General features: G+C 45.4%; 1 protein-coding gene across 10 annotated transcripts in view; it reads left to right on the top strand.

Annotated features, from left to right (window-relative positions):
* The window catches only part of LOC140409050 (protein unc-13 homolog B-like), a 933,512-nt gene that overhangs the window by 802,423 nt on the left and 116,489 nt on the right, over positions 1 to 14,600 (top strand). For all 10 annotated transcript variants that reach the window (XM_072497095.1, XM_072497100.1, XM_072497102.1 and 7 more), the window contains one exon: positions 12,518 to 12,644. In XM_072497095.1, coding sequence (XP_072353196.1) covers positions 12,518 to 12,644 — 127 coding nt within the window. The remainder of the gene's footprint in view (positions 1 to 12,517; positions 12,645 to 14,600) is intronic.

The following is a 14,600-nucleotide window of genomic DNA, read 5'->3' as shown; positions in this document are numbered from 1 at the left end:
CGTCGCGTGCCAGAGGGTAAGGATCTCTCCGTATCCCGTGGTTGCCCTGGGGCATCCTGCGGGCGTCGGGTGCCAGAGGGTCCGGATATCTCCGTGTCCCGTGGTCACCCTGCGGGCGGTCGGCATCTGCGGGGATAGATGCCTCGACGTTTACTCCTGCAATACACAATGAAGCATGCATGGTTAGACACGCAGGCGGTGATCAGGTGATATGGGGGAGGGGGGATATGGGGACGGGCTGTCGGTGGCTCACTTGCTGGTGGGCCCCCGACCTCTGCATCGGCAACCTCCCGGTCTTCAGGTCCGCCAGCCAGTTCCAGGGCCCTTTCCTCATGTACGGTGAGTGGCCTCTCATCAGCTGGGCCCCCTCCAGTCCTCTCATGCTCCCTATTGTTGTGTGCGCGCTTCTCCTGTGGGGGGCGGGTGGGTGGCAGGGGTAAAGAGCTACACTGTTAGACAGCTATATGAATGCACGCCATCGGTTGCGCATGTAGTGCAGAGGTTAGGGTTGGTTTCACCTGGGGGTGTGCCGCACATCGGGTGGGGGGGGGAGAGACTCACCCTGGCTGCCCTGACGAGATCGTTCACCTTCTTGTGGCACTGGGTGCCTATCCGTGGTGTCAGAGCCACAGTGCTGACGGCCTCTGCCACCTCCCGCCACAGACCCCGGCTGAGGCGTGGGGGCGACCCTGCGATCGTGTCCGGGGTACAGGGATTCCCTCCTCTCCTCCACTGCGTCCAGGAGCGCCTCGATGTCGCGGTCCTGGAACCTCTGGGCTGCGTGGCGGGCAGCCATCTTGTCGGGTCTTCCGGGGTGGGGGGGGGGGCGCGTCTTTTGAGCCGTCACGCCGTGCGGCGTCATGGCGAATGGCGTCACGCCGCTGCTAGCCCATTCAGGGCCGGAGAATTTGCGTTGTTTGGGGAAGCCCGATGCCGGAGTGATCCGCGCCGCTTTTTGCGCCGGGACCCGGACATCGCGCCAGTTTTCGGAGAATCCCGCCCCACATTTTCATTTTTCCAATTTTATAGAGGGACAATGGTCAGAATTATTTAAATTGATAAAAGTTGGCAATTATATTATCATCATATCCACATTTTCTGTCTGTCTCTCTTTTTTTAATACGTAACTGATAAATTGTGGGTAGAATCGTAGTTCTACTTTAGGAACTTTCAAGCGGTTATTGGATAGGCACCAGAATGACAGGGAGTGGGATAGCTTGATCATGGTTTTGAACAATGCTCGGCACAACATCGAGGGCCGAAGGGCCTGTTCTGTGCTGTACTGTTCTATGTTCTACAATAGCAAAAATTAAAATCTCATAAATTCTTCTGTTTCCATTCTCTCACTCCTCTACTTCTATTCTATCCTTAGCTAAGGATAGAAGCCCAAGCTGCAAACGTCTCCGGAAATAACGACTTGTTTGAGCTGCAAGAGCAGTGTAAGAAATAATCACTTCCCAAGCTCCCTCTTTGTCTTTCAGGCAATTTAGCCAAGACTGGCAAATCTACCCCTACAGGAGATAAATAGTGTAAACACTATTCAAGACTATCACTCCCCCAGCTCCAATCATTTGAATTTGGGTCGCCTCAATGAGGCCTAATTACTCAGCTGCTAAGCAACCAGTTTGTGTTCTTATTATGATTTTTTCTACTTCACTGTATTTAAATAAGGCTGCAGTGGTAGGATTTTAAGCTTTTGGCGTTATTTTACTATGCTCTATTTTGTTAACTCATCAAAGTCTGATACATAATTTGTAATAATTTTGTCCATGGGTATTTTTAAGTGTGTTAAGAACACATTAGTCATAGCCATTTTTAATCAGAGAGAATATTTTCGAATAATACATTTCTTTAAATCATTTCCATGTTTAAAAATGTTCAATGTAATAATAATCCCTGAATAAGTTAATATATTATCATTGTATTTCTTTGACAACATTTTTTTTCTCAATTCAGCTTTATAAAATTTAATGCAAAGTATAATTCACAGCTGCATTTTCAGAAATAGTGGTGTCTTTTATCAGTAGTTAGATGTAATGACATTTCCTGAGTGGGCTTAATAGAATTTTGTTAGTGAGGTTTGAAGCTAATTTCTGATCAGTGACTCTTAAAATCCTAAGTGGTTAAAATGTTTATGATCCATTTGTGACAACAGGAGATTTCTTGCTTCATGACAGTAGTTCATTTATACTATAATTACTTGAAGCAGGAAAATCAGTGATGTATATTTAATTTACAAGGCATTGAGAATCATTTGACTATCTAGCAATGAAATTAGGAGAAGTTTCTTCACTCCAAGAACCTTTTGCATTCTCTACCCCATGGAACTGTAAATGCTTGGGAGTATATTCAAGACAGAGATTGAAAGATTTTTGGGTGCTAAGTGAGCTATAGGGACAGTGCAGAAAGGTAGAATTGAGAAATATTAACCATATCATGTTGAATGCCAGATCCAACTTGAAGGGCGAAATAGTCTACTCCCAATCCTGCTCCTATTTTTTATGTTCAGAGAAGCATAGAATCCCTACGGTGCAGAAGGAGGCCATTTGACCCATCGAGTCTGTACCGACCCTCTGAAAGAGTACTCTACCCAGGCTCACTCCTCCGCTCTATCAGAAAAACCCCTTAACTTAATGTACCCATCTTTTTTGGGCACTAAGGGGCAATTTTGCATAGCCAATCCACCTAACCTGCACTGTGGGAGGAAACCGGAGCACCCGGAGGAAACTCACGCAGACTCGGGGAGAATGTGCAAACACCACACAGACAGTGACCCGAGGCTGGCGCTGTGAGGCAGCAGTGCTAGCCACTGTGACACCGTGACACCCGCTGGCTTTCAGGAGTGAAATTTTTTAAAGTCTTTCACCCTACCTCAACCTATGCCCAGATTGGATTTAGAGGTCAGGCAACCAAAACCGCTCCCAATAGGTGGGTCGATTATTTAAATTTCTTAATGAAGCTGGCAGATTTAAAATATTTTAATGAAGCTGGCAGGCACCCAATGCTTCCTCAGGGTCGTGGATCAGACTTAACTGCTCCTGTGGTCTGTTCCAGCGTGCTCTCTGCCTGGCTGAAAACCACGCCTGTCAATCAGGCTGACTTCCAGGCAGTGACCTGGATTTCCAAAGCAACATCCCACTCTGCCATGATGATAAGTTCAAGCTAAATTTACAACTTCCAGATTCAGAGATGTAATTTTCAGCTGATCCCATCTGTCAACACGCATGACAAAGCAGTTTTTTTTTTTAATCATTGTTTTTTTCCAACTTACTGTAGTCACCATTCCTGTGTCATCCTTCACTGTGTGGGAGCATGGTCCAAGTTATGGTAGTTCCATGTCAGGAAGAAAGTAACAAATAGTAAAAAAGAGCAAAAAGGTTGTTAGAGATTGGAGAAGTGAAACTCAGGGGACTCGTGGTACTGATTGTCAGACAAGACTGGGATTAAAGCTTCAGTTTCCTATAGAGAGCCTGCTACATTGGCAGTGTAACAAAAGGAATGCATCTCCACTGAATAGTGTTTTAATTAATCTATTGTTGCTACCATCGTAATTCCCACCTCAAATGAATTTTTTGTGTAGAGTTAATTATAGAAGACAATGGTTTAGTGCATCTCTGCAGAGAAATAATTGAACATCATCAAATGCTGCTTTAACATCAGAGCTACAATGGATATTGTCATAAAGGAAATCAAAACTCATATAGCACAAAAATCAAATTAAATTTCCCTAATAAAAAACTGAAATCAGGATACCCAAATGTTCTTGTAGCTGCTAATTATCTGGTGCCCTGTTGCTACTGGTAATTTTAGCTTATCTATATTCAGTATTACCTCTCCAGAATAGCAATTCACCAGCAACTATTTTCTAATTTGAAAAATAAGGTAATTGAAGAATACACCTCAGCTGTTAAGGTATGTAGAGTATCATGCTAGTTCTAGACATTGCTGCATTAAAAAATATATATATTGGAGCTTTTCCATTTTTACAAATAACGCAACAAATCCTCAGGATTAGTACAACGCAGCATAAATGCCTCAGCATACATGAATACAGAAAAAGTAAAGAGAACAACAACACTGTTGGTTCAGCTTAATCATTAAACTTGGTACTTTCATACATACCAACAAATAAACCAGGGAATGAAGGAGAAGAGGATCAAGCTGTGAAAACATGGTAAAATGGTGCACACCTTCACATTTAGCAAATGCTTGTACAGTGAATGAAAATATAGGATAAGATTTTCGGGTCATGTTCGGGGGCACACCAAAACATATCTCCCCCAACTCCAACAATACCAGAGTCATCGATAACTCATTATGATGTCTTTTTCTCAGATATAAGACCTGTCTGTACCTTTGCAGGAGCCAGTCAATGATTCTTTAACCCCAAAATAACGTTAAAAAAACAAAGAATTTTCCAAGACATGAGTTCTCAGAGGATATTTTACATATAACCACATCTTGGGCACCTCGACAACAAGGACTTCTATGTGAGACTCCTATTCACTGACTATAGCTCTGCCTTCAACAACATAATCTCAGCCAAGCTCATATCAAAACTCCAAAACTAAGACTTTGTTGCTCCCTCTGCAACTGGATCCTCGACTTCCTGACCCATAGACCACAATCAGTAAGGATAAACAACAATACCTTCTCCTCGATAATCTTCCATACTTGGGCCCCGCAAGGCTGTGTACCTAGCCCCCGACTATACTCCCTATACACACATGACTGTGTGGCAAAATACGGCTCCAACTTCACCTACATGTTTTCTGATGTCACGACCGTAGTAGGACGGATCTCAGACAGCAATGAGTCAGAGTACAGGAGGGAGATAGAGAACCTAATGACATGGTTTAATGACAACAATCCCTCCCTCAATGTCAACAAAACTAAGGAGCTGGTCATCGACTTTAGGAAACAAAGTGTCTGCATCAATGGTACCGAGGTGGAGATGGTTGACAGCTTCAAATTCCTAGGTGTGCACATCACCAAACATCTGTCCTAGTCCACCCATGTTGATGCTACGACCAAGAAAGCACAACAGTGCCTATCCTTCCGCAGGAAACTAAGGAAATTTGATATGTCCACATTGACTCTTACCAATTTTTACAGTTACACCATAGAAAGCATCCTATCTGGCTGCATCACAGCTTGGTATGGCAACTGATCGGTCCAAGAAACTACAGAGAGTCATGTACACAGCCCAGTCCATCATGTGAACCCACCGACATCCATTGACTCTGTCTGCACTTCCTATTGCCTTGGGAAAGCAGCTGCATAATCAAGGACCCCTCCCACCCAGGTTAATCTCTCTTCTAACCTCTTCCATTGGGTGGAAGATACAAAAGTCTGAGAACATACTCTAACAGATCCAAAAACAGCCTCTTCCCCACTGTTACAACTCCTGAATGACTCTCTTATGGACTGAATTGATCTCTCCATGCATCTTCTTTGCTGTTGTAGCACTACACTCCATATGCTTCACCCAATGTCTATGTCTATGTATTTACATTGTGTATTTATCAGATGTCCTAATTTTTTCATGCATGGAATGATCTGCCTGGACTGTAGGCAGAACAATACTTTTCACTGTACCTTGGTACACATGACCATAAATCTAAATCTAAAAGACGCAATGAATCCCCAAAATCTAGCACAGCACAAAATGATTATCATCCCACATTTATACAGAGTAGACCAGCAAATATTCATACAGTAGGTTCAGATTGTAATCATTGCGACCAACGTCTCCCTTTGCACAGACAAGAGCAGGAAAATGATACTATAAAAAGTAGGGGATGCTAGGATACCAGGATATCGCCATGGCCACATGGCCCTATGGTGCACACCCCCATCCATCAGCCAAAGAAAGAAAGAGCTGCACATTCAAAACCTAACTCAATCTCCCAAGACACCCAGGCCAAAAGGAACATCCCAAGCAAAGGGGAACAACAGGATACCGCCTTCAATACAAGAAATGTCTTGGCATCTTACACTCTCGTATACAGGAGCCAGTAAGCGAAGCATACCCACACCATGCCAAGACTCGCTACTCAACAGACCTCACTCCTCTCCAGTCACATAAGAGGCACTGCTGCGGCCCCATCGATTCTGGAAGATTTACACATCCTCCACTGAGGAAACCCCACCCACAAGGAGAAGGAAAATCATCAAGTCACTCACTAACTGGCTGTCTCGGGAAGGGTACGATCACCCATCGACACTAATAAGGGAAAATATGAGGCGCACCAGAGCTGATGAAAATGCAGCAGCTTCTGCGCTCACATCACGTGTGCATTGCGACTTTTTAAAATAAAACAGGAAGCATTCGTAGCTTATGTTTCTACAGTTGTGAGCCGTTTCAATCAAGCAATGTACTACAACCAGTACGAGAGACTAATTTCAAACATTGAACGATCTGTGCAGAAGGTTCTTTAAGTCTGTAGCTTTCTCGGGTGATGTGCTTGTGGCTGAGGGTGCTCCTATGTTATTGTTTGTTCGTATTTGAATACCCACAGATATGTACCAAAAGAGGAGCAAGATCAGACTTGACTAATATGATTGCCACCTGTGACTCCCACTGTTTGTAAATGATCAAAATGCTTGTCCAACATCCAATATGTGATGGGCAGGTATGTGATGGTCAGAAATGTTCTCTAATTAAATATTTAGAAGACCAAAGCCAATGCATTTGGTTCCCACTACAAACTGTTCCCTAAGCTACTGACTCGATCCCTCTTCCTGACAATTGACTGAGGCAGGATCTGACTGTGTGTGACCTTGGTATCATATTTGCGACCGCGATGAGCTTCTGACCACACAACTGCACCATCACCAAGACCACTGATTTGCACCTTTGTGACATTGCCCATACCTCAGCTTAGAACATAAAACATAGAATATTACAGCGCAGTACAGGCCCTTCGGCCCTCGATGTTGTGCCGACCTGTGAAACCACTCTAAAGTCCATCTACACTATTCCCTTATCATCCATATATCTATCCAATGACCATTTGAATGCCCGTAGTGTTGGCGAGTCCACTACTGTTGCAGGCAGGGCATTCCACGCCCTTACTATTCTCTGAGTAAAGAACCTACCTCTGACATCTGACCTATATCTATCTCCCCTCAATTTAAAGCTATGTCCCCTCGTGCTAGACATCACCATCCGAGGAAAAAGGCTCTCACTGTCCACCCTATCCAATCCTCTGATCATCTTGTATGCCTCAATTAAGTCACCTCTTAACCTTCTCTCTAACGAAAACAGCCTCAAGTCCCTCAGCCTTTCCTCATAAGATCTTCCCTCCATACCAGGCAACATTCTGGTCAATCGCCTCTGCACCCTTTCCAATGGTTCCACATCCTTCCTATAATGTGGCGACCAGAATTTCACGCAATACTCCAAATGCGGCCGCACCAGAGTTTTGTACAGCTGCAACATGACCTCATGGCTCCGAAACTGAATCCCTCTACCAATAAAAGCTAACATACCACACACCTTCTTAACAACCCTCTCAACCTGGGTGGCAACTTTCAGGGATCTATGTACATGGACACCGAGATCTCTGCTCATCCACACTGGCAAGAATCTTACCATTAGCCCAGTACTCTGTCTTCCTGTTATTCATTCCAAAATGAATCACCTCACATTTTTCTGCATTAAACTCCATTTGCCACCTCTCAGCCCAGCGCTGCAGCTTATTTATGTCCCTCTGTAACTTGTAACATCCTTCCGCACTGTCCATAACTCCATCGACTTTAGTGTCATCTGCAAATTTACTCACCCATCCTTCTACGCCCTCCTCCAGGTCATTTATAAAAATGACAGACAGCAGTGGCCCCAAAACAGATCCTTGTGGTACACCGCTAGTAACTGGACTCCAGTCTGAACATTTCCCATCAACCACCACCCTTTGTCTTCTTCCAGCTAGCCAATTTCTGATCCAAACTGCTAAATCACCCTGAACCCCATGCCTCCGTATTTTCTGCAGTAGTCTACCGTGGGGAACCTTATCAAACACTTTACTGAAATCCATATACACCACATCAACTGCTTTACCCTCATCCACCTGTTTGGTCACCTTCTCAAAGAACTCAATAAGGTTTGTGAGGCACGACCTACCCTTCACAAAACCGTGTTGACTATCTCTAGTCAAGCTTATTTGCTGCTAAAACCTTTATCCATGCTGTTGTTAACTCTAGACTTGATGTCTTCAACATACTCCCGACTGGTCTCCTACATTTTACTCTCTGTAAACTTGAAGTTATCCAGAACACTGCAACCCAAGGATACTTAACTGGGTAATAATAGACGGCAGGATTCTCCCACAAAATGTCATTTTGGGTGGGTTAGGCGGGGTGTTTCCTGCCGGCTTTTTGGGTGAGATCCAGCTCTATGTTCACCCACATTGGGCACAATCTTCCCAAAAGGGAACAAAGTTCCCGAGTGAGCACAGCGCCGAGCAACACATGGCTATTCAACGCGACTCGCTTCGAATAAGGGAACTAAATGGGGAACGTGCGTCTGAGGCTGCACATAGCCCCATTTCTTACAACGGGGAGCTCTGCTCGTGAGAACTCCCCATTGTAGTGAGAGATCGGGCGCCATTTTTAAATGGCACCTTGGCAGTGCCAACCTGGCAGTGCCTCTGCCAGCTTGCAGTGCCAGGCTGGCACCCAGGTGGCAATGCCAGGGTGCATGCCAGACTGGCACTGCCAGGATACCCAGGTGGCACCAGCAGTGTGTGGGCACCACCCTGCCCAGTTGAGGGCATCTGATACCCTTGGAGACCCCATGAGTGCGTTCCGTCAGGCTCCCGTTTCTGGGGGCCAGCACCAAACGGCGCTTGCCCGAGGTCCCCGAGGCGAAAGGATTAAATCCCAAAGCCTCTGGTACCTTGGGAATCTACACATTAGAATAAGTCTTATTGCCTCACTCTAATATGCAGATTTGCCAAACCTGCCCATTGTGGGCGGAATCCCTTTGCAACGTCTCGAGATTGGATTGAACAACGCGAGGCATTGCGAGCTGGGTAGATCCCGGGAGCGGGGCCTCCCGGCTTTCACCGGCCACGCTGCGCCGCAGTGAAATGGTTTTCCGGCGCAGCGTGGCCGAAGCCTGCGCCCATTTCGTTTTTTTTGGTGCTTAGGGAATTTCTCACCTGTCAAACTCACACTCACAATTTTCTTCTGCAGTAGGGAACTAAACTCGCCGGCCAGACCTCTGGCAGGATTCACTGATCTCAAAGTTCCCCATACTCCCACCCACGGACGGTAATATGACCTCCCCACAGACATGGGCATCAACCCCCCCGCCCCCTTGCTATGCCTTTGACACAGAGTCATTGGACTCAAAACGTTAGCTCTTTTCTCTCCCTGCCAGACTTGTTGAGAGTTTCCTGCATTTTCTCTTTCGTTTCACACCTCGCTATGGTGTTGCTGACAGCCCCCAACCCACCCTTTAGGGCCCCCTTCCTTTCAGTTCGCCTCCCCCCCCCCCCCCCCCCCCACCTTTCATACCCCTTCTTCACCCCCAACCCTTCATAACCCCCCTTTCATGGGTATGGGCCTCTTCAGGCCCTGACCCTTGGCACTGGCACCCTGGCATTGCCAGCCTGGCACCCATATTGGCAGCCTTGCCAAGTGGGGAGGGTAAGCTGGTGGTATGAGGCTTCAACCAGGGGAGACTTGGAGACAGTAAAACACTCGACTTCCACACCTGCGTTGTTATGTTGGGGGCCGGTTTCCAATATTTTTAAATTAAGTCTTTAACACCTCATCTAACCCTCTCCTACCCACTTTTTGAGAGTTAATGTCTAAGCTTGCACGTGGTTGATAGTAAATTACCAAGCTGCCAGTGCTTTCAAAATAGCATGATAGAATTAAGGTTTACACTTGAAAACCGAACAGTTGTGCTTGGTGCCACACGACTGCTAATAACTGTGCACCTTTATAATCCAGTATGAATCATACCTTGAAGGGATGATGAATGAGGAAAGAAAAGTTTACAAGGATGAACATTATAGGACTGTGTGGGTGTATAGTGTAGTGTTGGTAACTTCACGTTTGGTGTTTAACATCAGAGGTGCTCAATTAAGAAAAAAAATTGCATTCAGCATACAGTTTGCCAAATATAAATTTTCATGACAGTAACTCACAGGAAGTTGTACAAGTTCATTAAACTAAATAAATGCAAAGAGAAATATAGACAAACTTCACATTTTTTTGTGTGCCTGTAATGTAGGGCAGCATCTCTAGGCTAGAGTCAATGTAGATCAGTAAGTACTGTTTTATACAATTTAAAGTTTATTGATGGTGGATGAAAATGGGAGGTCAATTAGGAGATTGTTGGAATTTTGTTTTACATCATTGGATATGGGTGTCGCTGGCTGGGCCAGCATTTATTGCCCATTAGTGCAGTACGGTAGCACAGTGGTTAGCACAGTTGTTTCACAGCTCCAAGGTCACATGTTCGATTCCTGGATTGGGTCACTGTCTGTGTGGATTGGGTTACTGTCTGTGCGGAGTCTGCACGTTCTCCCCGTGTCTGTGTGGGTTTCCTCCGGGTGCTCCGATTTCCTCACAGTCCAAAGATGTGCAGGTTAGGTGGATTGGCCATGTTAAATTGCCCTTCGTGTCCAAAAAGGTTAGGTTGAGTTACGGGGATATGGTGGAGGCGTGGGCTTAAGTAGGGTGCTTTTTCCAAGGGCCAGTGCAGACTCGATGAGCCGAATGGCCTCCTTCTGCGCTGTAAATTCTATGATTCTATGATCGCTAATTGCCCTTGAACTGAGTAGCTTGCTGGGTCACTTCAGAGGGCAATTAAGTGTCAACCACAATAATATGGATCTGGAGACTGGGTAAGGATGACAGATTTCCCGATGGGCTTTTACAACAATTGATAATGATTTAATGATCATCATTCGACTTTTAATTCCAGCTTTGATTGGATTCCCAGGTTTCATGGTGGGATTTGAATTTGAGTCCCTAACTGGTTCACTAATGTCCTTGAGGGAAGGAAATCTTACCTGCTCTAGCCTACATATGACTCCAGATCCACAGCAATGTAGTTGATTCTTAACAGCCCTCTGAAATGGCCCTGACAAGCCACTCACTACATCCCATGAAAGAATAAAGAAAAAGTTAACTCCAATGAGAAGAGCTGGTTTTAAAGGGACTTGTTAAAAGTATGTTTGTATAAAAAATATACTGAATTATTTCAGTTTTACTGTCATTTTCTGTTTGAAATATAAATTGAAACTTTTGTTTAAGTTACTACATAAGGCAAGAGGCAGCACGGTGGCGCAGTGTTGCCTCATGGCACCGAGGACCTGGGTTTGATCCCGGCCCCAGGTCACTGTCCCAGTGGAGTTTGCACATTCTTCCCGTGTCTGCGTGGGTCTCACCACCGCAACCCAAAAATATGCGCAGGGTAGGTGAATTGGCCATGCTAAATTTCCCTTTAATTGGAAAAAAAGAACTGGGTACTCTAAATTCATTTTTTTTAATGTTGCTACATAAGGGAAATTCCTGGGTTTTATGTATTACGCATACAGTTTAAGCCATTTTTGCATGAAAGTTCCATATGGAATCATAGAATCCCTACAGTGCAGCAGGAGGCCATTCGGCCCATCAAGTCTACACTGCACCTTCGAAAGAGCACCCCCAGGCCCAATCTTCACCCCATCCCCATAACCAAGTAACCCCATCTAACTTTTTTGTTTGGACACACTCAGAGGCAAATAAGCATTGCCAATCCGCAGATCCTGCACACCTTTTGGTGTGGGAGGAAACCGGAGCACCTGGAAGAAATCCACGCAGACACTGGGAGAAAATGCAAACTCCACACAGTCACCCGAGACTGGAATCGAACCTGGGTCCCTGGCTCTGTGAGGCATTATGCAGTCCGGCAGTTCTTGATCAGAGTAAATGCAAAATATTTTCAAAAGTAATGAAAATAAACAAGGACATTTTTCCCAGTACTGGATTACTATTTGTGTGGAGTTTGCACTTTCTCCCTGTGTCTGCGTGGGGTTCCTCCGGGTGCTCCGGTTTCCTCCCACAGTTCAAAGATGTGCAGGTTAGGTAGATTGGCCGTGTTAAATTACCCCCCCCATCGTGTCCAAAGATGTGTAGGTTAGGTTTAGGAGTTATTGGGATATGATGAGGGAGTGGGCTTGGGTGGAGTACTCTCAGAGGGCTGGTGCTGACTTGATGGGCCGAATGGCCTCCTTCTGTACATTAGGAATTCTCTGGTTCTACATAAATTGCAGATGTTATTGTGTGAATTGATCTTTATAAAATGCAATGAATGGATATTTTAAGTGAGCCGAAGACTGTTGTGTTATCAATCTGTCATGATCTTGTCATTGAGCAACAATGATGCACAGATAGCATGGATTATCTATAATGGAAAAAACATGTCCTACCTTGGTTTTGATGTAGTATAATGTTAAGGGACAGTATATTTGTAACATTTTATTATTAATACTATTATCGTGTTTTCATTCTTCAGAACATGAGAAGCACAGGCTCTGTAAAAGTGCAGACTACATGAATTTACACTTTAAAGTGAAATGGCTGTATAATGAATATGTCCAAGATCTTCCAGCTATCAAAGGCACTGTACCTGAATATCCAGCGTGAGTATTGTGATGGTCCATGTATTTTTTGAGAAAAACCTATATATTGGGGAGATTTTCCAGCCGCATTGTGCCCGTGGCAGTGCAACTGTAGCATCGTGGCAGTGCAACTAGCATCGTGGCAGTGCCAGAGGGCATTACCAGGGTGTGAAAGCCTTTAAGGGGTGTGTATGAAGGGGAGCACAAAGGGGGGTGTATGAATGGTGGGGCTGTAAAGGGGGTGTATGAAGGGTGGGGGCATGACGAGGGGGATATGAAGAGTGGGTATGAAGGCGTAATATGAAAGGTCGGGGGGTGATGCCGGTTGCCGACGAAGATGGATTTGGGGGGGTGGGGGGGCGTGCCCCCACGAATGCCTGGGTGGTGTGAGGGCTGTGACACTGACATTTAGTGATGGAGGTTGCCATCTGGAGTCCAGGCTTGGGGGTGTTGCCCCTGTAATGTTCTATGTCTGCAGGGGTTCACAATGTCTGTGGGTGGGAGCTGTAGGGGGACCTTCCATAAGACCATAAGACATAGGAGCGGAAGTAAGGCCATTCGGCCCATCGAGTCCACTCCGCCATTCAATCATGGCTGATTTCAACTCCATTTACCCGCTCTCTCTCCATAGCCCTTAATTCCTCGAGAAATCAAGAATTTATCAACTTCTGTCTTAAAGACACTCAACGTCCCGGCCTCCACTGCCCTCTGTGGCAATGAATTCCACAGACCCACCACTCTCTGGCTGAAGAAATTTCTCCTCATCTCTGTTCTAAAGTGACTCCCTTTTATTCTAAGGCTGTGCCCCCGGGTCCTAGTCTCCCCTGCTAATGGAAACAACTTCCCTACATCCACCCTATCTAAGCCATTCATTATCTTGTAAGTTTCTATTAGATCTCCCCTCAACCTCCTAAACTCCAATGAATATAATCCCAGGATCCTCAGACGTTCATCGTATGTTAGGCCTACCATTCCTGGGATCATCCGTGTGAATCTCCGCTGGACCCGCTCCAGTGCCAGTATGTCCTTCCTGAGGTGTGAGGCCCAAAATTGCTCACAGTATTCTAAATGGGGCCTAACTAATGCTTTATAAAGCTTCAGAAGTACGTCCCTGCTTTTATATTCCAAGCCTCTTGAGATGAATGATAACATTGCATTTGCTTTCTTAATTACGGACTCAACCTGCAAGTTTACCTTTAGAGAATCCTGGACTAGGACTCCCAAGTCCCTTTGCACTTCAGCATTATGAATTTTGTCACCGTTTAGAAAATAGTCCATGCCTCTATTCTTTTTTCCAAAGTGCAAGACCTCGCACTTGCCCACGTTGAATTTCATCAGCCATTTCTTGGACCACTCTCCTAAACTGTCTAAATCTTTCTGCAGCCTCCCCACCTCCCCCATACTACCTGCCCCTCCACCTATCTTTGTATCATCGGCAAACTTAGCCAGAATGCCCCCAGTCCCGTCATCTAGATCGTTAATATATAAAGAGAACAGCTGTGGCCCCAACACTGAACCCTGCGGGACACCACTCGTCACCGGTTGCCATTCCGAAAAAGAACCTTTTTTCCCAAGTCTCTGCCTTCTGCCTGACAGCCAATCGTCAATCCATGTTAGTACCTTGCCTCGAATACCATGGGCCCTTATTTTACTCAGCAGTCTCCCGTGAGGCACCTTATCAAAGGCCTTTTGGAAGTCAAGATAGATAACATCCATTGGCTCTCCTTGGTCTAACCTATTTGTTATCTCTTCAAAGAACTCTAACAGGTTTGTCAGGCACGACCTCTCCTTACTAAATCCATGCTGACTTGTCCTAATCTGACCCTGCACCCTTCAACATAACATTGAGATCTGTACTTAACGTCATCCGGCTGGAATCTCTGAGGAGCTGGTCTTGCCAGCGTCTTTGCTTCCCCACTCCAGAACAAATTCTAAGTGTGCAATATTTCAGTGTGATTCTCCATGAGCTCAAAAAAA

Source organism: Scyliorhinus torazame, chromosome 3, assembly GCF_047496885.1.
Source record: "Scyliorhinus torazame isolate Kashiwa2021f chromosome 3, sScyTor2.1, whole genome shotgun sequence".
In the NCBI taxonomy this organism is placed as follows: domain Eukaryota; kingdom Metazoa; phylum Chordata; class Chondrichthyes; order Carcharhiniformes; family Scyliorhinidae; genus Scyliorhinus; species Scyliorhinus torazame.
Note: the sequence above shows the minus strand (reverse complement) of the source record. Positions and strands in the feature narration are given on the sequence as shown.